Raw genomic sequence first — 26769 nt, forward strand, 5'->3', positions numbered from 1 at the left:
CCCCTCCCCTCCCCCTCCCCCTCCCCCTCCCCCCCCCCTCCGCGCGCGCGTCCTCCGGCCAAGATGTCTGACATGGAGGATGATTTCATGTGCGATGATGAGGAGGACTACGACCTGGTAAGGCTGAGGGGGTGGAGGCAGGCTGCGGCGGGGGAAAGGGAGGCCGGCCCCCGGCGGCGGGGGGAGGCCGAGCTTCCAGGCCGGGAGGGGGTCCTCCGGAGCCTCCCCTCGACTCCCTCAGGGATGCTTCCCTCGCCTTCCTTTCAAGTGCAGTGACAAGGCCAGCCTGTTCCCCCCGCCTCAGAGGTGGGAAAGTGGGGCAGGCAGAGGAAGCTCGTGAGTGGGGATAGTTCGAGGGGGGGGGGGACACCTACCTTCTCTGTGTCTCATCCTGCCACCGGCACCCCCAGCCCAGTCAAAACCTGAGGCTGCAGGAGTAGGCCCCTTCTCGGGCCCAGCCAGAAGTCTGGGCCCCCTGTGGGTTAAAGAACCGTTTCTTTGGATTTGGAGAGGCAGGGACGAAAGGGCTTAGGAGGGCCCTAGTATTGTTCCCCTCCCCACCCTTAAATGCCTTAACATCGAAGAGGAGGGAGCCAGAATCGGCCCCTTTCGGGTGCTTAGGGGTGATCGCTGTCTCTGCCAGGGTCAGCTCAGAGACGAGGAGGTGAGAAACGGGTTAGCACACAGATGCACTCCAACTGGGATACACTGCAGTGGGAAACGGGCCTTTTCTGTATAATACTGGTTACTGCTTCATGTGGTGTTTTTTTTCTTTTTTTTTCGTGTGTGTGTGTGTGTGTACACACGTGTGTTTGCAGTATGAATCGGTCTGTGTTGCTGAAAGGGAACTCTTAAAATTTGAGGCAGTGGCTGAGTTTAATAGATGTGATATTGCTGGGTTTTTTTAAAAAAAATTGTTTTGAAATGTGTCATGCATCTCTTTTGGGTCAGGATATATTGTTGTGTACTTGTGATTACACAGAGGAAAACAGTTTTGAAATTTTCATAGAACTGTGTAGTTATTTGCCACCTGTGCAATGAAGTTCTCCTGTTTTAATATAAAACACGGAATACTATTAGATTGCCATTCTATGCATGCTTGGTGGGAATCAATTTCCAAGAAGCCATGCGTAGGATTGAATGAAAAGTCATGCTTCTTCCTTTTAGCAACAGCTTATGTGTAATGTCAGTTTCTACAACTTCCTCATGTCCCTATATCATTTCATTATGAACTTATTGTTTTATTATGGCCTTTCCAAAGAACCATTCAAACAGAGAAGAAATTACAAGCATAGTCTTAATCTCAAACTCTTGACTGTCAATGTGTATATTTTTTCTCACATCTATAAACCCTTCAGAACACTGACAGATATGTTATGGGTATATTATAGTATCCTGTACAAGCTCTGCCAAGGGGGATAGGGTGACAGTTATCTTAATGAAGACCCATAGTTCACAAGGTCCAGCTCCTGGCATGTCAAGTTAAAAAGATCTCAGGCAGCACAGCTAGGAAAGGTGCTTGTCTGTGACCTTGGAAGACTGCTGTCAGTCAGCATAGACCACAGTAGATTACGTACACCTTGATGTATGATAGTCACAGGTTTAGCATTATTATAAATAAGGTTTCTGTCAGTTTATAACTTTTTGACAGATATGTAGACAGTCCAGTGTTTAAAATTGCTATATTTTCCCGCTCCACAACTTTTCTATGCATATTGACTTGATTATGGGATGTGAACAGATCACCTTTCCTCCTGTAGAATGCAACACAACCTTTACTTACAGAATTAAGGAATTAATTAAGATACCCAACAACCATGTAGTGCATCAGCACAGATCTGGAGCTACTGTAAATTAACACAGTTTCAGTGTACAGTAGTTGAACTTTTCCACTTACACAAAATTTTACAAGTGCTTTTTTTCAGAGAGCTGAACAACCTGTGAGATATTGCTAGACTACAACTCCCATCATCCCTGACTGCTGACCACAGGTTCCCCATCTTTGATCTAAACATGTGTCCATACTTTGCTGATACAAGTATAATCACTGCCCAGATTTGCAGGTTGAGGAGAGTTTTGGGCAGAGAATTTTAGTTGGATCAATGAACAATCATTCAAACTAACTTGAATGCTGAATGGATGATTACATTGTGAATCAAGCAAAGAAAGCAATAGATGTCTACTATACAGGTCCCTTTATAAATCAGTGTAGGAAACCTGTGCCTCTTCAGATGTTGCTGGAACACAACTCACATAGGAATGTAAGACAAGCATGCTAGATCAGTCCTGTTGCCCATTTTATCCAGCATCCTGTTCTCACTATGGCCAACCAGATGCCTGTGGGAAGTCTGCAAGCACAACATGAGCACAACAGCACTCTGCCTACCTGTGATTTCCAGCAACTGGTATTCAGAGACATAATGCCTCAGAGCGTGGAGGTAGAACATAGCCATTATGGCTAGTAGCCATCAATAGCCTTGTCCTCCCTGCATTTGGCTAATCCTTTTTTAAAGCCATCCAAGTTGGTGGCATCACTGTCTCTTATGGGAGCAAGTTTCATTATTTAACTATGTACAACATGCTTTGTGGAGGGGGTACAGTTTGTTTTTATTCATGTTCCTGCAGGGTTAACAGCCACTTGCCGTGATTGCTAAATAGAACCTTCATGTGCAGAAGTAGTTTGTCCTTGAAAACCAGGTGCTGGGGCAAGCAGGAGACGACTGTCTCTTTAATGTCCTATTTATAAGCTTTCAGAAACATCTGCCTGGGCCTTGCTGGAAACAGTGCTAGACCTTCTGATCCAGCAAGGCAATAATATTTAGAAGCACACCATGCTTTTAAATAAGCTTCAGACCACTGCTTCCTGATACACTCTTTCACACCAGTAGCATCCCCCCCCCCAAAAATACATTCATCTATTGTCCATTTCTTCATAACTTTGCCTAGTTCAGGAAAATGTGTTCACAGGTAGCTATGCTTGTTCTGCAAAGCCACCTCCCTCTCTCCTTGCATTGGAGATAAAAGTTATCAGCAAGAGAGCACCAGTCACTTGTTAGGTAGGTGTAGTAGCAGTGGAAAAGCCCTCCTAACTTTCCCCCTAATACAGCATGAACTGAAAGTATATTGGATAGGGAGAACTAAGCATGTTCCTGGATGGCATTTATTTTTCTTCCATGCAATTGACTTTTCTTGCCATGTTACAATACATGAGGACATAGTTTGGGTGTGTAGATGTTTGCTGTAGGGTCATTATAGTAGATAAAATTATTTGTAAGACAGGACTTCAACAGGTTAAGAATCCATTTCTGTTTAATGGTGATGCTGTGATGTACCAAAGGGATATTTGATGCTGCCCTTTCGAAATGGAGGAGGAGGACACTGTTTCTCAATCCCAGCAGTTGGATTCTGAAATAAGTATTGAACATCAAGTGTGTGTATTTACCCTTAAAAGGAGGAATTTGCATAGTAACAGCTTTGCTTTCCACAGATCAGTGAGCATTCTTTAAGGAAAACTACATTGCAGAGGCTTTTAAACAAAGCTGTACAAACCTAGAGTCATCTTACATATATGACTTTAAAAAGCAATATACCGTACTTCCCAAAACAAACTGACATTCTTTGGATAAGACAAAACTTTAAACAAATGATAAAGAAGCTAGTAGAAGCATTTAACAGGAGAATAAATTTGAATGTTAATGTCTGTATCAATCATGACTTGCACAGTTTTGCATAATGTTATCTTCAGAAAAGGGATAAGTTGATGGCTTTTGTTCCTCTGAAATGTGATAGATAGTGCCAATGTTCATTGGCTAAATTTATGCCTAACTTCAAACCCTTGTTCCTGTAACTCTCCCAGAACACCTACACTTTGCCATCTGCATGCATTCAGCTTCAGTCTTCATCCCCAACCAAAACCTAGCACGATACCTAGATGTGTCTACTCATAAGAAAGTCCCACTGAGTCCAATGTGGGTGTAGGATTGCAGCCATAGTGTGTGAAACTCACCTTGATGCTTCTTTCTGTTTGTTGTCCGAACTTCCACACTGCTGAAATCTAAATTTGAAATCTCCTTTTCACAGGGATCTTTATGTTTTGCTTCTGTTTCTTTGGAAAGTTCACATACACTTATAGATCCACATTAATAACTAGTGAAATGTTTGTTGCTACAGGTGTGGGTGGGGGGGGTGTCAGTTTCAAGAGAGGGATTATATATTTAAAGAAGTGCACCACATCTTCCTGCAGAATCCTGGTCACCAATATCTAGACAGCTAAGGATGGAGGGACAAGATTTTAACTTTCTGTAATCATTTGTGTAGATGACACACTTTCTTTTCCCAAGGAAATGAATGTCAATCATGCCACTATAGCAGAAGGTAAAAGGATGCATTCAGAGACATCACCAGGGTGAGAACTGAACCTGTTCCCCACCCCCGACAACTGTAGCCATTAAGAATTCATCCTCTTTCTGTCTGGTTTTCCACTGTGAGAGCAAAATGGTAGATTTAAAAGGCTTTTGGTATGATCCAACAGGGCGGTTACAGCAGGTTAATGGTTAAAGATAACCATACGTTCTGCATATGCATGGCTAAGTTACGTGAAAGCTGACAAGAGAAGATAGATTAGGGAATTTATACCAGAGAACAAGGAAAAGAGAGTGAGGGTGTTCACTCCCAATATTTAGGATATTGTATGTGAACCAGGTATCCCTGTCTCCAATGAACTTGACTAGTGCAAGAACAGAATGCCATAATGTGCAGAGTAAACTGCTACCAGTGAAATGTAATATGTTTTTGCTCTCTGAATATTTTATGCAATTCCTTTTATGTTGTGATTGGACAAGGGGCATGCTGACATTTTAAAAATGCCCAGGTTTATCTCCCTGGCAACACAGCAACAAGTGAGGTTAATGCCATGTGCGTGTGTTGATGACTTGGAGCTACGCTGCATGCTGAGAATGTCTGCCTCTTTCAAGCCATAACTTCACTTACTGTTCTTTTTAAACTTCTCAATCCACCAAACTGTCTTTGTGTGCCTATGTCTTCATGTTCATGGAAATAAAACTTAAGGTTGCCTTCTCAGGTTTATACTTCTAGAGAGAAATACTGTACTCTTGTGAACACAAGCACAAATTTGAGGTGGGGTGTGTGCGCTTGCCTCAAGGTTCAACCTGATCTGTTTCAGAGGTGCTATGTGTACAGTACAACTGAATTAGATCTGGTAAAAATGAAGCTGTGCTTCTCCCTACCTTGCACTCAGCCCTCGTTCACTATAATTCAGAATCTAAAAATGCTTATAGCTTTCCCACCTCTCTTCACAAATGAAATTTGTGGGTATAGCAGCCCCTTCGAAGTGAGTTAAGCCTGCCAGTTTGTAGACTGATACATCCAGGGGTTTCCACACAGGTCACCTTTAAAGTCTGGGTTCTTCTTTTTACACTTTCAGCCGGAATTGGAAGCAATTTGCAGGCATGGTTACCTATTTTGAGGGATTGGAGCCAGCTAAGTTTCAGAATGACAGCTGCAGTAGTTTTCCGGTTGGGTACAATAGAAATTGTAGCGGGGAAGGGAGTGGTAGCGGGAAAAAGAGCATGGATCACCAGGAACATCTGGGGTGGGGGAATTCACCCCTAGTAAGGACTTTGTTACCTCAGAAATTGTTGGTGGGCAGTGGGCTTTTGCCCCCCCAAATAATTTTTTGAGGATATATCTTCAATTCTGGGAGAAAGTGATTTCTCCATGGACTCACGTGGGAAAATGGTGTGGTGGAAAAACAGCTTCTTGCCACACACATAGCAAGGACTGTGTTATCCTAAGCTTGAATGATGGTGATGGGGCTTCTGTGCCCCACTCCCATGGATTTTAGGGGATACATTGGAGCTTTCTTCATTGACTTGCAAGTGGGAGGAAAAAACAAATTTGTAATCGCTTTCCCAAACCTCTGTGATAAAAGAGCACGCTGGGGAATTAATCATGATTAAAAAGGTAGACCTGCCCATCAAAATAAAAGATATTCAGCCCTTCTAAAGGGATATTTCCTTAAACAGCTTGATTTCATTTCTCCACAATGTGGTGGAACAACTGTGATGCATTTTTTAGACAGCCAAGGCTGCAAAGTGTCTTGGAAGTTCAAGAAGCCCCAGGTGTGACTGAAGATGCCTTGTTAATGGTGAGATCTGACTCAGAAATGTGAGAATCTTCCCTGAACCAGTCCAGTTTGCCTCGTAATTCAGGGTACACAGCTGATGCACACTCCCATTTTGAGGTAGATAACCCCTCAGTAGTCTCTCAAAGACCAGATACTATTAGTGGTTTGCATTAACATCTTCCAGTTAACAACCATGGGTCTAAAACAAGCATAGGCAAACTCTGGCCCTCCAGGTGTTTGGGACTACAATTCCCATCATCCCTGACCACTGGTCCTGTTAGCTAGGGATGATGGGAATTGTAGTCCCAAACAACTGGAGGGCTGGAGTTTGCCTATGCCTGGTCTAAATGAACTGGAAAACATGCCTGAGAACTCATTCTGGTCTTTATTGCTTCACCATTTTGCCCACAATTCAAACAGTTATCTGTGGAAGGTAGCTATGCATTATGATTCAGCATCAACTATAGGATCACGTGTAGGGCTTTTTCCTTTTATTAAGCTAAAGCTGTTACTATTTTTGGCTGGAATTTCTTTTGAGTAGATCAAAAGTGTACTAGTAAAGACTGCTGCCCTTGCATCTCAGCATTATGTGTACTTGTATTTTGTTTGAAATATTTTTTTTAAAAAATGTAAAAATAACTCTTCTTAAGTCAAACTGTAGCAACATAGGTTGATGTCTGTCCCCCACTCCCCAACCCCCTGTTCTTATCTTATTTACAAATCACTTAGTATTTTTAATGCTTTAACCTGCATTATTTCTTTCCACCCTTTGAACGTAGGAATATTCTGAAGACAGCAACTCTGAACCAAATGTGGATTTGGAGAATCAGTACTATAACTCTAAAGCCCTGAAGGAAGATGACCCCAAAGCAGCACTCAGCAGTTTTCAGAAGGTTTATAGTTTTTTGTTTCTTTATATTGCTACACATGTTACTGTGTTAGTTTTATGATGTTAGCAGCCCTGAGCCCGGCTCCAGCTGGGGAGGGTGGGGTACAAATAAATAATAATAATAATAATAATTATTATTATTATTATTATGTTCCAACTAAATGTTTTCCTCCAAGTTTGTAAGAGCTTTCTGATCTATGGTGGCCTGATGCAGCTGTAACTCTGCCCATTAGTCTTGGGACATTCGTCCTCATTTCATTAGCCAGTTATGGCTAATGTTTTGCTTTCTAACTCTAGACGTTATCAAACCATAGTATGAAGCAGGTTTGTATAATGTGGTCTGGGCTAAGCACTCCTAGCGTCAATGTCAGTGCGGACATAGGCATGGTTCATATGTCATGTTAAGCCATAGTTTGGCTTAATGCAGACAAGGAGCATACTCATGCATGCTGCTCAAAAGTTTCCAGGACTCCTCTCCTGCTGCTGCAGTGCCACAGACAGAATAAGCCTAACTTACCATGCTGTCCAAACCCAGGCATGTGGTTTGTTTTCTTCATTGCTTGGACAATACCACAAGCCAGACTCCTGCTGGTTTCATCCACTTATGCACTACTCTGGTGGTTTCTTGATTATATTTGCTTGTGATATGACTTTTTAAGTTGTTAAAGACACATTAGTCTCAGAACATAACGCAGGGGAGAAACTAATACATATGCTTTTTTTGTGAAATCTCAAGGTCTTTTTAAAATTATTTTTGTTCTATAGCAGAAGGTTGATCAGGATCTTCTAGCAGATCTCTAGGTGGCCCATTCATGTTCTGCAGTATATATAAGTTCCAGTGCAGCCTAACTTGGAATACTCAGTAATAGGTCCAGAATTCTTGAATCGGTGACAATTCCAATAATGCTTGAAAAGTTGCATTGGATGGGATTTTTACATGACATGGTAAATATGAAACATCACAGAATCAGCAAAATAGTGGGGAAGGAGTGAGTTCTTGATGAAGATTTATCTATGTCTTTGACCATCACCAAGCTATCAAGTTAGACAGCAGTGGGAGTTAGTAGAATGACAACATTGCAAAAGCATTTCCGGACTGCCTTGGTATATTGTTAAATAGGCTTCAGCATAACTTAATGAAATTTACAGATATCTAGAAAAACAATTATCTTTGATTTATGTGGTTTTTTTTATAGGTTTTGGAGCTTGAAGGTGAAAAGGGAGAATGGGGATTCAAAGCATTAAAACAGATGATAAAAATAAATTTCAAATTGGTAAGCTGTATACTGTTTTTCCTTGCTATTTTTCTGTATTTGAAATTAAACCATATAAGTAGGCAGCAAGCCACTTTTATCAAATGGCAGTCTTCCTCCTTTCATTTGCTTACATGTACCCAAAAGGCACTTCATTGCTGATATAACTCAGCATTGCTGCAGTTGTCACAAGATTGCTCTATAATGAATAAATTAATAAATGCATATGAGAGATTTCCCAAACCAATATATTTCTTGTACAAGTGTCTGTATTTCTTTTTTTTTAAGTAAAAAAGTTGATGCCCTCTTCAGACTAGCAATAAACTAGTTTTCACATATACTGGCACTACTGCCTATAACAGCGAACATTATCATTGTAAAAGTAATAATAAAGCTTTATACCTGTGGGTCTTAATGCATTAAACGTACATAGAACCTGTTTCCATCTTCCTTAAGTATCCATTAATATCCTGTAGGGAGAAATATCTTGAAGACTGCGTAACACTAATGTTTGATTTAGCCTTACGTGAATGAGATCTGAGCCTTCTTCCCCTCTCCTGCTTGGCAGCAAGAATTAGATTATAAACTTTTGCTTCCCATTTTAACTGCAATTTAGCTTATGTCAGAATGCTAAAGAGTGGTTTTACTGAAAAAGCCAACTTCATAAATAATGGTTTCTGATTATCTTGTTTCAATAATCTGTGGTTAAGATTAATCACAGGTTAGTGTTCAGATGTAACATATTGTGGTAAATGGAAATGAACTCCTGTGCTGTTCTCACAACCATAGAAGGTGAGTTGGTGGGGACTGCCTGAGCCCAAGGCTTGTGCACGTAACGCTACACCAAAGTTTAACGTTAGATTGAAACTTTCACAGTGTGGTGGTGACATTTAGAACTTTGAGAGAATGACATAAGGACCACATGCTCTAGTTGCTTCTCTCCACCAGGTCACACAACAGACAGAAACACACACACACACAATTCCATTCCATGGGGTCTTGGCAAAAGTTGGGTCCAGCAGAATTAATTTGCTTGGTTCTATATGAGCCGCCGCCCCCCCCCCCCCGCCCACAGTGCTTTTCAGCACTGCAAAAACATTGATCTAAGGCATGGACCCTTCTAGGTCTTCAAGATTTTTACATAGGACGACGACGACGACAAAATCATTAACAAATCACAGAACACACAGGTGACCTATGATTGGATGGTGGTTTTGTGGGAATCCCTTGTAAAAAAAAAATGTTGAGGATGCAGAAAGATCTCTACCTTGGATCCAGGTTTTTGCAATATGGTAGCACTGGACAGCATCAGATCTGTAATTTTCATAGTTCTGTTCAATGGAGACATGTCTTCTGTGATTTGATTATGTTCATGCAGGGAGAGGGAGACCATGAAAAATTGCAGTTTCAAAATGATCCATTTTACTGTGTGCATATGCCTTTTTCTCTCTGTTGACACTTGTAGCACCCCACTGTCTACCCCCGGTCACTCTGTTTTCCTCCTCTCAGATTGCTGCTCTTTCCTTCCTCCCCACTTGGTCACTCCTCTTTCTGTTTAGCTGCTGTACTAAGTTTTGAAAGCACATAGAATTCAAAGAGTATTGCTTTTACAAGATTCCTCCTCCAACTTCATGTCTTTTCGAGGAAAAAGGTAGCTACCCTCACCATATTTGCAGGTATCAGGGGAAGTTCAAGAGTACTGTTGCACCTGCAGATGCCTCATTGGTAATCCTCCTATATAGTATTTGTATTACGTAAGGTCATTTTCTTCTAAAATATCTAAACTAAATCACTCCCACTTTTCCATCTGTGAATAATGTGCTCATTCCAAATGTATGCACACTCTGTGGTTTTAAAATTGCACACCTCTAGTTGCACATGCAGTGTACCAAAAATATACACTTTTGTGTGATTATTTTTGAATGCCACCAGTTAGACTCTGCTTCTAGTCCTAAATGCTTAGTTGTTTTTTTCTCCCTTGCAGACTAACTTTCCTGAAATGATGAACAGATATAAACAACTATTGACATACATACGGAGTGCAGTTACAAGGAATTATTCTGAAAAATCCATCAATTCTATTCTTGATTATATCTCCACTTCCAAGCAGGTTAGATTATCCTTCCTTCCAAATTCTAGGTTTTGCACCTTTTTAAAAAATGAACTTAGAGAATAATTGCACTGTTGCCTCTTGCTAGTCTCTCTCTCGCTATCAGTAAAATAGGTAGGGAGAGCACTGAGTTAGATTTATAATTTAGAACTGCAGATTTGTACTTCTCAATCATAGAGAATGTTTTTGTTGTGAATTTTCATGGACTGAGCCCCTGTGTGCAATTTAATGTCACCTAGTGTTTCTCATGATGTCGTATGAACTGTACTGAACTGATATTGGTGTATCTGTTTTAGACTATGCTCAGGATGAGAGAGAGAATATGGGGATTTCAACAGAGCCCTGTCAGCACTCATTGATTCCTTAACAGAACTCAGCAAAAAAACACCCCACCCTAATCTAATATGTAACAATGCAGTGCTCTTCTCTCTGCCCATCAGAAACGTGCAGACTATTTAAAAAATGCTGAAGAATATTCTTGGAGGAGTTCTGCAGAAGGCCATGAAATCCTTGAGCCTTCCAGCTTTATTGTTGTTGCTCTGTCAGCTATACTTCAACAGGACAGTTCCAAAACACTATCTCAGTTTTAAAACAGTTGGCATCTGCATGTACTAGGTTTTCAAATCCCTGCCTGATTGGGTTTGCTTCTAAAAGTTGGATTGCAGAAGTATTTTGGTTCTGCCATGAGCTCTGTGTGACTTGCTTTCATGGGCTGAGTTTTCTGGGGTCAGGAAGATCTACCCTGGCCTGTGCCTTTCCAAGACACTTTGAAGAGCCGTTGCCTAGAGTTGTGAGTGATAAATAGCATGACACAAGAGCTCTTGGCAGAATCCCAGAGCCTTTTGAGAAATCACTATTTCTACTTTTGCAGCTAGAGAATAGCTTGAGCAGTTATGAATGCTAATAAATCTCCCATCCAAACGACTGACCAGGCATAGGGAAACTCTGGCCCTCCAGATTTTTGGGACTACAATTCCAACCATCCCTGATCACTGGTCCCGTTAGCTAGGGATGATGGGAATTGTAGTTCCAAACATCTGGAGCGCTGGAATTTGCCTATGCCTGGACTCTACATTATCCTCCTTTCACTACTATGGCTGCTCTGTCATCCCTGGTGCCTAAAGAAAGCAGCCAATTAGGTTCCAACACGAACAGTTGACTCAGTTTAGTGAGGGCCAAAAGATGGGGAGAGGGGACGTTGCCACAGCTTTATTCCCATAAAGGGGGAGTAGAATCTACAGCTTTCAGAGAAATTGAGAGCCCAGGTGAGGGTACATAATTATGCCCAAGATATGGTGGCACATCTTAACTATTAAGCAGAACTCCTTGGGAAAGATATTGGAAGTTATTCTTTGTTAAGTTTTTCTCAATAACAAAAGTATGTATGCCTTAAATAGATGTTACAATGTATAAGTTGTTGATTTCTTCATCTGATGTATTACATACTGTAGTTTAATCTTGCTCTTTGCGTATGTTCATGTTGACTTTATTAACAGACACAAATTTGCTGTTTACAATTATAGAATTCTGATTTTTTATGCCAGATGGATTTGCTTCAGGAATTTTATGAGACAACACTTGAAGCTCTGAAAGATGCTAAGAATGATAGATTGTGGTTTAAGACAAACACAAAGGTATAATGGGCAAGGGGGATTTTGTTTAAAAGTATTTTTTTTTAGTGTGTGTTTAGAACTCACAGTGTGTTTTTAAAAAGCAACTTGTTGTTTACAGCTTGGCAAATTATATTTAGAACGAGAAGAGTATGGGAAACTACAGAAGATTTTGCGCCAGCTCCATCAGTCATGCCAGGTATGTTACAATATATTTTCTAAACTGTTTTCAAAATGTACTTATTACAGGGGGGATTTTATTTTTTATAATGTGTTTTATTATGTTGTGAGTTGCCTTGAGACAACCCTAAAACGCAGCTTTTCAATACTGAATAAAACACCCAAAACTTGATAATGAGGTGGTTTGGCAAGCACCTCTGGAGAAATGTTTCACAGTGATTGTATCACTACTAAGGTCCTATATTCAGCACTACAAATCTAAAGTCCTATAAAGACCGTACCCAATACAAGGCATCATCCCCTTTCTGTCTCTGGTGAGTGTTGCATAGAAGAAGAATGTGCTACAGAGATGTGTACCAAGTTAGTTTTTCAGATGCACTGTATGCAGTGCCCTTGAAGATGATCCAGAAGCATTTACTAGTTCCGGACAGGAATTTCTTTATGTATGCGACAGCAGCGGCAAGAATACTTATTGGAAAATACTGGAAGACACAAGAATTGCCTACCCGAGAAGAATGGCAGAGAAAAGTGATAGACTATATGGAACTGGCTGAGATGACCGGCAGAATTCGAGATCAGGAAGAAGGGTCGATGGAAGAAGATTGGAAAAAATTTAAAATATATCTTCAGAAATACTGTAATATAAAAGAATGTTAGAAAAGGTTGGAGAAGAATATTAGACCGTATTGGCAGACAGAGTATAATGGAATAAGTAAATATGAAGTGTAAAATAAAGATAGAGGAGAACTAAATACTTTCGAATGTTAAAATAAGTAAATGAAAAGAAGGTTAGAAGGATTTGCTGGAGATACGATTTAAACTAGAATACAAAGCAGAGAGGTGAGAGGAAGTCACGGAAATAAGTAAATGGGAAAACGGTTTTAAAGGTTTAATTTGATTTTTTGTTACCTTTTTATGGTGATTTTCTGTCTTTTGTATTTTTCTTTTGTATTGTTTGTTTTTTGTATAAGATGTATGTGATTTGTTTCTCTTTTTCTACTTTTTTCTTTTTCTGTAAGTTTTAAAATTGGAATAAATATTCATAAAAAAAAAAAAAAAAACAGAAGCATTTACTAGTTCCGAATTCTGTTGCTGGCGATGTCAGGACTCTGATAAGTTGTTCATTTGCATTGGTTGCCAGTGTGTTTTTGGAGCCCATCGAAGGTACTAGTTATGATCAAAGAAGCCCTAAATAGCCTGAGTCACTATATCAGCTTACACGGAAATAGAAATTAGTTTTGTAATTGTTATGGTTTGGCAAAACAGTAACAGGCTACATATTGTGCTGAGTTTTTGCTTTATGCATCTACATTCAACTAATGTGATCAGTAGCAAATGGTGACTATTTTTTCTGTCCTTTTAGTAAGATTAGGGTTTTTTAAAAAATGTGTGTTGATTTTTTAACCCATGCAAGACACTACTTCAGTTTTCTGTCCCAGGAAAGCTTATATGGAATGTGAGATAATACTATGCTTTAAGTTCTGATTATGGTATATTTAAGTGTGCAGGTTAAGATTTTTATGGCGAAGAGAGTCGTAATTTCTTTCCCAATTTACAGTGCACATCTTTCTTCCTTTTTGTTAGACTGATGATGGAGAAGACGACCTTAAGAAGGGTACCCAGCTATTGGAAATATATGCTTTGGAAATTCAAATGTATACAGCACAGAAAAATAATAAAAAACTTAAAGCACTATATGAACAGTCATTGCACATCAAGTCTGCCATCCCCCATCCACTGATCATGGGGGTCATCAGAGGCAAGTGCTGTTTACATTTCGTTATCAGATCACATAGCATTTGTCTAGTTAGTTCACTGCATTTATCCTGTATTTTCCTATTGCATAAAGTCAGGTAGTTAAAATCTGAGCATCTTTTGTCTGCTTTTATTACAAAGGATTTTATTGGATTGTACATGATGCAGGAAATAATGTTTTTGTAGGAATGCATCACTTCCTTGTGTGTAGATGCAAATCCTAGCATATTGTTTGCTCAAGGCATATTCCACAACATAATGTTTCCGTGATATGAAGTTTTCTATTTGGAATAATTCCATCTGAACAAATGTATTTATAGTAGGGTTTTTTTTAATGTAACAGCTGAATCTTTGCCCCAGGGTGGCAGTGTCCTTCTTTACTTCTCTTTAGAATACGTGCTTGGAGTAGGTTGTACAATCTGGAAGATCACAAATGAAGTTCTGTTATTTGGTGTGTTTGCCCTTTGTCAGAATTAGAAAATAAAAGATCATTTATAGAAGTCCTGCTGGTATCCATATTGAAAATATATAGCATGCTAGATGGAATATGTCTGGTAATTGTAAGACAACAATATTGATCTCTGCTTGTTTTTCTTTCAGAATGTGGTGGTAAAATGCACCTAAGAGAAGGTGAATTTGAAAAGGCACATACTGATTTCTTTGAAGCATTCAAGAATTATGATGAATCAGGGAGTCCAAGAAGAACCACTTGCTTAAAATATTTGGTCCTAGCAAACATGCTGATGAAGTCTGGAATAAACCCATTTGACTCTCAGGAGGTACAGTTGTCAGTTTCTTACTGCTTGTATGAAGGCAATTAGCATAAACCTTTTAGTTGGTATCTAAATATGCTTATTGTTGTTTCTGTCCTGTTCAGGCAAAACCATACAAAAATGATCCAGAGATTCTAGCAATGACAAATTTAGTAAGGTAAGAGCTAGTTTCCCTTAAGGGCAAAGCTAGAAGCAAATTTTAATCTAAATAATCTAGTGAGCTGTAGAAACAAACTCAAAAGTTGGTGTCAAAATTACCCTTAACATAAGAAAGTTTACCAAATCTCAGATTTTCAAAATGTGCTGAAGACATACTCACATTCCGTTTTACTGTAAATGAGATTGCACTGAATAGTAAAATCCTTATTCTCTGCATACAAGTCAGGAGCCACAGAACCATTCAGCTAACCCCAGGCCCTGTGAAAGAATAAAAAATGTGTGTTTGTCAAACCCCTATCCTCCCCTAATACCACATGGCAAGCTATTCTTGAAATAGGGGACTTCCAAAAGTAGTTTCTGTTGTTGTGGTATGAAGGTCTGCTGAAAGAGAAGTACACTCACTTTGCCCAAGCCTTCGGTCATACTTAGCAATTTGAATACTCACCTTCAGTTTCTGTTGATCCTCGGAAACTGGAGGGTAAAGCTCACTATAGATATTGTTTTCACCTCTGTTTGGATCAGAGCAATCAAATTCTGTTATCTGTTTTCTTTCCTAATTGACTAAATTGTAATATAGTGCACATGCTCTCTTTCTCACTTGAAGTGCCTATCAGAATAACGACATCACTGAATTTGAGAAGATTCTGAAGACAAATCACAGTAACATCATGGACGATCCCTTCATAAGGGAACACATTGAAGGTATAGCTGTGAAGAAGTCTTGTGATTTTAGCCAGCCCGAGCTCCTCATCCATGTCCACAATGTATAAAAAAAAATGCCTTCTTTTGTAGCGAAAGCATGATAAAAATGTAACCGAAATAATAATTTGTGCTAGATAAGGCTGAATAAAATGATTTTGCAAAACAAAAAATGACAGGAGTTTGACTGGAAGAAGAAAAAAATAGATTTTAAGTATTAACAATTTGTACTGGCCGCTGAGTAGCTTACCTGTGTTGGGGTTGGGAGAAGGAACCATACATTGCAGCTTCATGATGGTACATCAGAAAGAGTCTCCCTGATTATCTGTGAGACTAGCGCACTGTCCCACACAGCTGTTCGCTGGTGGGCTGGAGTGTATTGGACCTGGTTGCCAGGGAAACCAGGACATACGCTGATCCTAACCACCAACATGGGCAATCCAAGAGACATCTGCCCAGTTGCCAAGAGAAACAAGATTGGGCTAGGGGGGCAGTCTTGGCTGGAATGGAGCAGAGGGAGCATACATAATTCATCACTGAAGCTTTAGAGTAGCCTTTCTCAACCTTGAGTCCCCAGATGTTGTTGGACTACAACTCCCATCATCCTTAGCTAGCAGCACCAGTAGTCAGGAATGATGGGAGTTGTAGTCCCAACAGCATTTGGGGACCCAAGCTTGAGAAAGGCTGCTTTCAAGGATGAGTGGGAGGGGTGGCCCAGGGAGGAAATAAAGTGTGACTAACCTCCTCGCCTCTGATCCAATATATCATGGGGCAGCCGAAGGTATAGGGCAACCTTTGTGTTACAGTTGTGATGTTATACTCCTCTGCTATTGGAGGCCTGGCCTCTAATGAACTATACTAACAATCAGTATCCTTTTCAGCTCAGTGTGTCTTGAGTAGCTGTTAACTAAAGATGCCAGGAATTGAACCTGGTGACATTTACTTGGGAAACTTTCAGTTTCTACTGGTTGATGCCCAGTTTGTTTCCAAACTGAGCTACCATTTGAGTTAGGGGGAAAGCCTTAGTAGCATTTAAATACAGTTGAATAATTTGTTAGTTTGATTTAAATTTCACATGAATTCCCAGCTGGAAACGTCATTTGAGAGTACATTCTTAGGGTTTGATATACAGTCTAATGCATCTGTAAAAGTGTAGTGATCGCTAGATATAAAATTAGACCTATGCATTTGCTTTTATCTAAAGTGCTTTCATTGTATTCATACGGTAATTACTTTGCTTTTGTTCTTTTCCAGAACTTTTGCGAAACATCCGAACACAAGTGCTTATAAAATTAATTAAGCCTTACACAAGAATACATATTCCTTTTATTTCTAAGGTATTTGAACACACTGTCTCCAGAGGATTACACTTAAATCTGCTTACAAAAACTGCATCTTGATATTTTTTTCTCTTGGAGGTTTTAACAGCTGGCCAACTTGTCGTTTGCTACTTCCCTTCCAGATGCCAGGGTTGTGAGAGATGCTGTAAATCCCAGAGGAGCACAGCATAAGTTTAGGCCGTGATACTGGGTTGCGATGAGATGATTTTTTGGCTCAAATGTTATGGGCGGGGGTCAGCAAAAGGAGCGGCTCAAAAACCGATTGCAGTTTTTTGTGGGAAGAAAATTCTGTTAATTTGTGGCGGTAGGGCTTACAATTAGTGATGCCACACACACACAGACACACACACACCCTTTGTTCTTTCTTGGCTTGCCACTGCTACAAATGTCAATGGCAGCAAATTTTCTAACAGCTCCCACCTCTAGCAACTGCCCTCTTTCACCCAGCGGTGCATGATGCTACATCATGATGTGCACTTGTTTCAATAGGGCATTCTGGAGTGAAATGGGTGCCTGCCGATATTATGGTTGTTACTTGCAGCAGGGGCAAACTAGAGTTTTCAAAGGAACAGAAATCAAAGTGGGACGGTCTGGTGAATAACAGTCGACTACTGCCAACTCAAATTATTTTCTGTATTTGCTACTCCTAAATGGAGGGGGAGAGAGGCAAATTTGAGATCAACACTGCTGTTGGATGCACATTCCTCTTCCTCACAAACCTGTGAAATTACATCTGTGAAAGATAAGTTTGAAAAGCTGTGGTCGGTGCCTTCTAACTTCTCAAAAGCCAGACAGGAGGCTGAAGTGGAATTGCAGTGGGTACAGAGGCCTGCACAGCTACTTTTTCTTCAGCTGAGCTGGCAAAATCAAAATTAATTAGGCAGATACGGTTATTTGCACAATTTATGACAGAATTCAGTTTTCATTGGCTTTATTTTAAAATGTGAAAGGCAAAGCCATGGTTTATGCTAGCTAGTTAAAAGCCCATGCCATTATTGGAACTTCCAGATGTGCAACAAGAAAAACAATGGTACAGTTGTACCTTCGTTCTCGAACGTAATCCGTTCCGGAAGTCCGTTTGACTTCCGAAACGTTCGAAAACCAAGGCACGGCTTCCAATTGGCTGCAGGAGCTTCCTGCATTCAAGTGGAAGACGTGTCGGATATTCAGCTTCTGAAAAACATTTGAAAACCAGAACACTTCTGGGTTTTCAGCGTTCGGGAGCCAAAAAGTATGAGTATCAAGGCGTTCGAGAACCAAGGTGTAACTGTATAGAGTGGCTTTCCTTCCTTCTTTCTGCTCAGAATTCAGCTTCGTTGGTTTCACTCCAGTCTCCATGGTGCAGCAGCCGCTTGGTCATAATTGGTGTCAGTAGTTTGTGAAAACCATGGTTTGCAGTTCAGCTTCAAACTCTTTGGCTTAGATACATTTTAAAATGTATAGCTAAAAAAAAAACATGATTTTGCATTACATCTGAACCCGGCCCCTGTCCCTCTCTCAACAGCCTGACCTGTACATAGGTTTTACTATTGCAAGTCAAGTCAAGATAACTATAACTGATTCTGCTGTTTGTGTTAAAACTTTCCTACCCTTTCCTTGACCGTCATATATACCCACTTGTATCTTTCCTCAACCTGATGTGCTCCAAATGTTGTTGGATTTAAACCCCAGATAGCACGGCCAGATGTCAGGGTGCTGGAATTATAGTCCAAGCATCTTTTTAAAAAAAATTCTTTAAAAAAACATTTATTCAAAAGTTACAATAGTCCAAACTTCTTGAGGTCACAAAATTGGGAATACTGGTTTATAGTATTGAGCTATAAGTGTACTGCCAGCAACAACTCGCAATGCTGACTCTAAAGGCTTTCATCTGCTAATCCATCCTTTCCCAGTGATCATACTGGTATTGACGTTATATGTTTAACTTCACCCTTGCTTTCCTAGATAAAGAAACAAATTGCTTACTAGCCAAAGCTACGTTGATATTTAATACCTCTTTTCTCCCTTAGGAGTTAAACATAGATGTAGCTGATGTGGAGAGCTTGCTTGTGCAGTGTATACTGGATAAGTGAGTATTTTTTTCCCTTCCTTTTTGAGTACTGAATGTTTTTTTAAATGTTTATTTATAGCAGGGGTGGGGAACTGGATTGGGCCAGATCCTTACCTCCCCCTGCCTGCTAAAAACATTTTTAGGGAGGCGGGTGGTGCTGTGGTCTAAACCACAGAGCCTAGGGCTTGCTGATCAGAAGGTCGGTGATTCGAATCCCCACGATGGGGTGAGCTCCCGTTGTTCGGTCCCAGCTGCTGCCCAGCTAGGAGTTTGAAAGCATGTCAAGTGCAAGTAGATAAATAGGTACTGCTCCGGTGGGAAGGTAAACGGTGTTTCCATGCACTGCTCTGGTTCACCAGAAGTGGCTTAGTCATGCTGGCCACATGACCCGGAAGCTGTCTGCGGACAAACGCCGGCTCCCTCAGCCTATAAAGTGAGATGAGCACCACAACCTCAGAGTCGTCCGCAAACTTTACCTTTAAAAACATTTTTATTTAGACAAGCCTATTCAGATGCTTAGGAAGTTGAGGTAATTATAATCTGTTTAACTTTTGCATGTTTTAAAGTACTGTTGTAATTTTTTCTTTTTATGTTTTTGGAAACAGCTGAGGTTTTTGTTTTTTTAAAAAATAATAATAAGCAAGCCGTGTATAAATTTTATGAAATAAATCATAAAAATATCCTACTCATATTCAGTAAATTAGGAGTGTCCCATGGACTTGCACATGCCTTGTTAACCCCACCCTTCCCTTTTTGACCCTCACCAGAGTTAATCTGAGCCAGGGACTATTAACCATAGTTAGTTTGCAAACTTTAGTTTGTAGCATTAATATAATTCCGCTACAGAAAGAGGAGTTGAGGGAACTGGAGATGTCAGGAGGGAGGGGAAGGACGCTATGAGCCCATTGTTGTGTACTTGACCTCCTGGCCATGAGTGGAAACACTCATAATTTGCATCAGCTTGTGTTGTCTGGAACATTCATAACTTTGCACCAACCTGTATTACCTATGTTGTAGGACTCACTTTAATATTTCTTGTTTTGTCTCTTGCTTTAGCACTATTCATGGCCGAATTGATCAAGTCAATCAACTCCTTGAGCTGGATCATCAGAAGAGGGGTGGAGCACGGTATACTGCGTTAGATAAATGGACCAACCAACTAAATTCTCTCAATCAGGCCGTAGTCAGCAAGCTGGCTTAACCAACAACAGGCAATTACAAAATGTACTTAAGGCAACAGCGCAGTGATGTAAACCTTAAAAACTGGGAATGGCAAAACTACTGTCGGTTGGTGTGCCCTGAAATTATTGGAGTTAATGGCAGAAGTGCTTTTTTGATCAGCTGGTTTGTGTTTTGCTGCTGCATTTATCCCAAGAAAAACAGCTTTAATCTCCAGAAGAAAACCAAATGCCACGGGATTTATGCTGTGTTGACATCTTGCCCTCACCATGCAACACCCTAATAATTTGTCAAGGGGCAACTAATGACCAGAGCGAAGGTTTTGTTTGTCATGATTTTAAATACACTGACACGTTCCTGTTGGTTTAAATTTAAACATATTTTACCTGCAGAAAAAAGAAATCTCACAAAAAAATAACCTGCAATAACTTGAAATGCATACCCTTTTGAACACTTCCTTTTTCTCATGTATAAATCAAAACGTTTGCTGCATTTTGCAAAATGTCAATTCTCCAAAAATGTGTCCGTATATTTCTGTACCTGCAGTGTAGTAAAGGTTTAGAAGAAACCCCGTAATTATGGTGGCATACTGTCACTTAGGTTTCAAGCAGCAAAAATAAACAGTGCAGTTCAGAAATTGTAGAGTTTTTGTTTCTTGATGTGTTTTTCCTTATGTGGCTGGCTTGTGTTTAAGAGATTCAGGGAGAGTGTTGTTGCCTTCTGCCTGTATTTTGAAAGCACTCTGAAGGTCAGGGGCACCATCTACAAAGCTGTGCTGCTAAACAACTGCAATCTGTCAAAGGGGCTTATGTGAAACTTCCACACATGCCACATTTTCTTAGTGCAAGCCTATTACTGCCTGCTCTGTGGCTAGTCAGTCACTCCACTGGGATCTACCCTTTCAGTTTCAAAGAAGAATGTTCTTGCTAACCATAGTTAGTGTCAAACCACATTTTGCAGCTGGAGTTAGAATGGGTTTGTAGACTGGCTGAACTAAATTTAGTTAATGAAAATACAAGTGCAGATGTAATCTTAACCATATTAGCTCTGAAACTGAAAGGGAGGTGGGAAATGTCCACATTGGGTTGCAAACCTGTGGGATGCACTTAATTATCTAATGTGATTAGCTAATTGTGCAACAGTTTAGCAGGCTGCACCTATTAACTTAAATTTTGCACGTGTGTTTAAGTATTACTCTTTGGTATTTATATGCAAACGCTACTGATCAAGCATTACCAATTTAACTGTTTGCTAATGTACAACCCTTTCTTAAGAGTGTCCTGGCCGCTGTTGTTTTGGCACATCGCAGAACTGGATTTTTAAATCTTGGATTTAGATAAACATGGGCTGTGGTTGATGGGATTGCTCAGACGAGTGGTGCCAAATGGAAGTTAGTGGTTTTACTCTTTTTAAAAGAAAAGGGGGAGAAACTATAAATAAAAACTGTAGATACTTAAGACCAGCATTCAGGAGTCATACCTGATGGCTATGGAGTCAGAATTGGTCTTTTCATATAAGGATTTCTGAAGTGGCAGGTGAACTACAGACAGTTCTTTCACAGTCTGCCAATAGGAAGCAGTAGAGGGTATTTCAAAGCATTATTGCAGCTGAGACTGTTAGGTTTCCATATGGAATCTGATAGAATATGGTTAACAGAAGTAAAACTTTGAAAATGAGTGTTGGTCGGCTTTTTGTTCTTTTCATAGTAAATTCCTAGAATTGAGGGGATGTGGTTGTGGGAATATTTCTGAAAGCCTGCAGAGTGCGTCCAAAGATGGAGTTTTTGTCCTGCGTGCCCTTGCTTCTCCTCCTCTTCCATGTCCTGCAGCTGCTTCCCATTCTGTATCCTTATGTCTTCCCTTTGTACTGGCAGCACTGGTGAAAGGAATAATCCTGGTTCATACATTTTAGATGTCTTGTGAACTTTCCCTTCCACCCTCACATGGCATCCCTTTTGAGAACATGCTGGATCAAGCAAAGTACTGTTTTATAACCCGATGTCTCTGAGAGGAGGAGCGCTACAGGCGATATGCCTACCAAGAATTTTTTACTTTTTTGCAGTGATGTCCCTTGTTGGTTTTGTTTTTTTGAGCCACCGCAGTCTTGAAAATTGCAGCGGCCATGTGTACAGCTGCCATGTAGAGGCACTGTTGCGTTCGAATGTTGCCTCCGCATGATGCTGGCTAGCTCACTGGTGCCTTCACGTGCTATCGGGTATGTGAGCAGGACCAAATAATTTCTTACTGCTTGTATAACACACTATATAGTAGTGCATTCAATCCCTAGGCCAATAGCTTTCAAACTTCTGCCATGGAAATCCTGCATGTTGCAGAGCATTCTGAAAAATGTTCTAGTGCACATCAAGCTCTCAGGAGGTATTGTTGTTCCACATGAACTGAAAATACATTCTAGAAGATGCCTTAACAATCCCTTGTGTGCTATGCAGCACAGCACAGCACAGGTTTCAGACAATGGTACCTGGAACACAATTGCAATGTGTCTCCTCCCCACTCTTAAAAAAAAAGCCCACATAGGTAACTGTGGAGTTGTTTGTTTGTTATTTACTTGAGATTTAAACAATGAGAATTTTATTGTCCAGGGCTGAATTACGTACTGTGTATCCAAATGGATTCCCCACCTCCTTCCATTAAACATTACGCAAATCTGGGAAATGGCTTGTCATTTTAAGGTAGGAATCAAAATATATGTCTGAAATCAGATGGTTAGCTTTCTTTCATATCTGTTAGCAAGGAGAAGCTTTCTATACAAATAATAAGGAACACCGACATCCTTTGAAACAATACCTAGCATGTAAAAGGTCCCAAGTTCATCTCTCTAAAGGACTCAGAAAGACCCATCTGAAAATTGTGGAGATGTATTGCTAATGCCAAGTTAGATGGAATAATGGTCTAATCTTGTATAAAGCAGCTCCCTAAAATGCTGGTATCTCCTGTATCAGCCTTTGTCACCATGGCATCCATGATGGGAACTATAGTCTCGTATGTATGTATGTATGTATGTATGTATAGAGAGAGGTGGGTGGGTGTGACAGGTGTCCTACCCATTCTATAGCCAGGGTTCATGATAAACTACAGCAGTGTTCCCCAACCTTGGGCCTCCAGCTGTTTTTGGACTACAACTCCCATCATCCCTCACTAGCAAGACCAGTGGTCAAGGATGATGGGAATTGTAGTCCAAAAACAGCTGGAGGCCCAAGGTTGGGGAACACTGAACTACAGGATAAGAATTCAGCGCCTCTGCAGTCCAAATTATGTGCCTTTTTATAAATTGTGCAACCAATGTCCATAATTTGCAAAATTCTACAATTTTTACATTTTCCACTGCAAGGTGGCATTCCACTAAGTTACTCAGAGTAGACCTATTGAAAGTAATTGATATAGCCAAATTAGGTCTATTGGTTTCTCCCCACTCCCCAACTTCAATAGAGTTGTGGCAGCTGAACAGCTCTAGCTACAGACTGTACATTTTGTGGCTTTTACTATCATTTCCAAAGATGTGCTCTCATTGAAGGGGCAGGGCAAAATTGAACATTTTTCTGGAGTGTGACAAATGTGTTTTGAATACATTTTATTAGAGCTTACAGAGAAAAATACAAAACTTAATATCAAATATTGTTGTTTTTTGCCCAAAGTAAGACTTGGTTCTAAATGCAATGGAAACAAAGGGGGGGGGGAGAGAGGGAGAGAGAGAGAGGAGGGAGGGAGGGAGGGAGGGAGAAATAAATAAATAAATAAATAAATAAATAAATAAATAAATAAGACATAGAATAGGGTTTAAAAAGAGAGAGGGAGAAATAAAATTCAGAAGGTAAGGGACTTCTCATTCTTTCTGTCCAATAAACAATATTCACTTCATCCACTCCAATATAACACCCAACAAATGGATTGGCTGCAGAGCAGCAGGATGCTTTATGATGTCCTTTGGTTAGCAACATAGCACTGATGTAGCTGGGCTTTCATATAAATCAGTATTCGGTAGGCAAAAAGCTGCAATACTTTTTGGCTTTGAAGCTTTTTAAAAAGCATGTGTTGGCCTATTTTACCATGTAGTATATAATAAGCTTGATGAGCAGAATGCACACATGAACACCAAGACAGTCCATGGACAATTTACGTATGTTAAGTTATTCCCAAAGAACCCTATGACGCCATAAACAATAATATCGTTGCCCTGGATGAATATGACATACTTAAAAATCTGGCGAGGGTGCCAGGACCCAGGCAAATTTGTGTTGGTGACTTGGTTGAGCCTCTGTGCCATCAGTTTGCTATCCTGCCCTACCTGTGGTGCAATTTCCTCAAGTTTGTTTAGGCCAAAGTAAGTCCCATGGAACTTGATGGGACTGACTCGCTATTAAGTGTGTTAAGGGTTGCAACTCTAATCTTCACATTGTCCTTCGCTGCCTTCATCCCCATTCCATAGCTGCTGCTAAACAGCATTCAGAGGATTGTCTGGAATCTGACCCTGCCAAGTAGGAATCTATGCAGTCCTCCTACACCTTCTAGCAGAGGAATTGCAGCACTGTAATAGAAACCAAGTTGTCGTAGATGAAGCGAGATAACAAGCAGGGATCAGAAACTGGAAGGCAAACCCCACTGAAGGGTTAGGTCCTGCTTATGTAGCAGTACAGCTGACATTTCTGCCCTGCCTGATCCCTAGTGCAAAGTGTTGTCCCTAAAACTTTCACCTCCATAAAAATGTTGCACTGTGCATGATGATCTACCGCATCACCCCTCCCAGTATAAACCTTTCTAGACCCACAACTGTGATCTCAGAAGTAGACAAGCAGGGCTGGTGCCAGCACATAGCATCCTTTGCCAAAGAATAAGGCCCACCACCACTGGTACCAGAGCCCCACCCGCCCTTTACTATTAAAGCAGTGTCTTTCCACGTTAAATAGTCAAAGCTTACACCCAAAGAATCCTGGGAAGCATCATCTGTTAATGTTGTGGCAGATATTCATTTAGGAAAACATCAGAAGGTTTTCTATTGGGAATAGTACCAGGAAGTCTAAAGGAAGAAGACAAGGCATTATATTTATATGCAACAGTAGCCACAAGGCTATTGATTGCGAAAAATTGGAAAAGTGATAGTATACCGACAAAAACAGAGTGGCTTGGAGTATTACAATATATCCAAAACAATGGGAGAAATTGGAAGGATCTCAAAAGAGAAGATAGACAAAGACTGGAAGGTGTTTAAAGGATACTTGCAAAACTATACTGGAAAAATCAGAACTATTAGAATAAACAAGCTCCATTATAAATACTGAAATACTAAATAAGATGGATAGTAATGTGTAACAGAAAAAGAAGCAGAAAATTGGTTTAAAAGTGTGTCAAAGAAAGTAATGGAAGTGGAAAGAAATTGCAATTGAGTAGATTGGAAGTTCAACACAAGGGTGGGGTGAGGGGTAAGGGATGGTGATGGGAAAAAGAAGTATCTGTGGAATTGAGTGGGTATGTATGAATATTTTTAAGGATTGTATGAAATGTATGTTTGTATATTTGTAACGTGTGTATTAATGCTGAATTATTTTAATAATAAAAATTAATTTTTAAAAAATGTTATGGCAGCTATTAGGAGACCTACATTCTCCCACAGAGCTACAGTTTTCAAAGTGGTTCCCTTCTTGGGGAACTCTGAAAGCTGTCGCTCTGTGAGAGGAATGGGCAATATGCGAGTGTCTCCTAATAACTCTCAGCACACTGAACGAACTACAGTTCCCAGGATTCTTGAAGTGGGGGAGTCAAGACTGTTTAAGACGATTCTGCTTTAAATGTATAGAGAAGATGGAGCCCGGGTGTGATCTGGACCTCCCTTTATTCCCGCCCTCCAGGCCCATGGAATTGGGCTTGCCGCTACCACCATTTTTAATTTCCTCAAGTACCAAAGAGCTGAGCTAATAAGGCCCAGTGTTTTACCTACTTGTTTCTATTCGGAAAAGAACGTTTTGCACACTCACCTGGAAACATCTTTATTTATTAAAACATTTCTAGACCGCCCCGAGCACATCAGTCTGGAAGCAATGCACAGCCAATTGTTTAACATACTGGGTGGCGCTGTGGGTTAAACCACAGAGCCTAGGATTTGCCAATCAGAAGGTCGGCGGTTCGAATCATGCTGGCCACATGACCCAGAAGCTGTACACTGGCTCCCTCGGCCAATAAAGCGAGATGAGCGTTACAACCCCAGAGTCGGTCACGACTGGACCTAATGGTCAGGGGTCCCTTTACCTTTACCCACCTTTAAATCAATACAGATAAAAATGATAAAGCTAGTAACACAGGACAGAGTTGAAACATAACAGCCTGCTGGGAATAAAGATGAGGAGTGGTCTACAAACATAGGAACCTACTTTAGCACAGGTATGGGGAATCTTTGTCGCTCCCAATATTGCTCCTATCGTCCCTGGTTATATGCCATGTTTGTTGGGGCTGGTGGGAGTTGTAGTTTGGCAACATCTGGAGGGTCAAAGGTTCCCCAGCCTTGTTTTAGTGAGTCAACAATGATAGCACTTGCTTGAGCTGAAGAGAGGAGTTCTATAAAATCTTGCCACCATAGAAAAGGTTTCAACCCTCACCAAATTTGCTGACTACCAAGAAT

General features: G+C 40.4%; 1 protein-coding gene and 2 long non-coding RNA genes across 4 annotated transcripts in view; 1 reads left to right on the forward strand and 2 right to left on the reverse strand.

Moving 5' to 3' along the window:
• COPS2 (COP9 signalosome subunit 2) lies at positions 1-20784 on the forward strand. Of its 2 annotated transcripts, none has more exons than XM_080980472.1 (13): positions 1-117; positions 6925-7038; positions 8231-8308; positions 10272-10397; positions 11921-12031; positions 12129-12206; positions 13772-13946; positions 14543-14721; positions 14820-14872; positions 15479-15576; positions 16828-16910; positions 18923-18981; positions 20020-20784. In XM_080980472.1, the coding sequence occupies exons 1-13, from the start codon at positions 64-66 to the stop codon at positions 20162-20164; spliced, it is 1353 nt and encodes a 450-aa protein (XP_080836598.1). In that variant the 5' UTR covers positions 1-63; the 3' UTR covers positions 20165-20784. The 2 variants fall into 2 exon arrangements, with proteins under 2 accessions (XP_080836598.1, XP_080836599.1); XM_080980473.1 differs by having other exon boundaries at positions 11942-12031.
• LOC308462745 lies at positions 14256-16819 on the reverse strand. The gene is made up of 3 exons (XR_013979301.1): positions 15824-16819; positions 15035-15132; positions 14256-14361 (listed from the first exon to the last, which is right to left on the reverse strand). It is a non-coding gene; the product is annotated as an uncharacterized lncRNA (long non-coding RNA).
• Positions 16917-26769, reverse strand: part of LOC308462732 — a 20710-nt gene continuing 10857 nt past the window's right edge. Inside the window, exon 3 of the long non-coding RNA XR_013979278.1 lies at positions 16917-18356. This is a non-coding gene — a long non-coding RNA (uncharacterized lncRNA). The remainder of the gene's footprint in view (positions 18357-26769) is intronic.

This window comes from Podarcis pityusensis, assembly GCF_964106645.2.
Source record: "Podarcis pityusensis genome assembly, chromosome: 14".
Classification (NCBI taxonomy): domain Eukaryota; kingdom Metazoa; phylum Chordata; class Lepidosauria; order Squamata; family Lacertidae; genus Podarcis; species Podarcis pityusensis.

Coding starts and splice junctions, on each gene's coding strand:
- COPS2 (XM_080980472.1), top strand. CDS start 64: ATGTCTGACATGGAGGATGATTTCATGTGCGATGATGAGGAGGACTAC. Junction 7,039..8,230: donor CACTCAGCAGTTTTCAGAAG/GTTTATAGTTTT, acceptor TTTTTTTTATAG/GTTTTGGAGCTTGAAGGTGA. Junction 12,032..12,128: donor GGTTTAAGACAAACACAAAG/GTATAATGGGCA, acceptor TGTTGTTTACAG/CTTGGCAAATTATATTTAGA.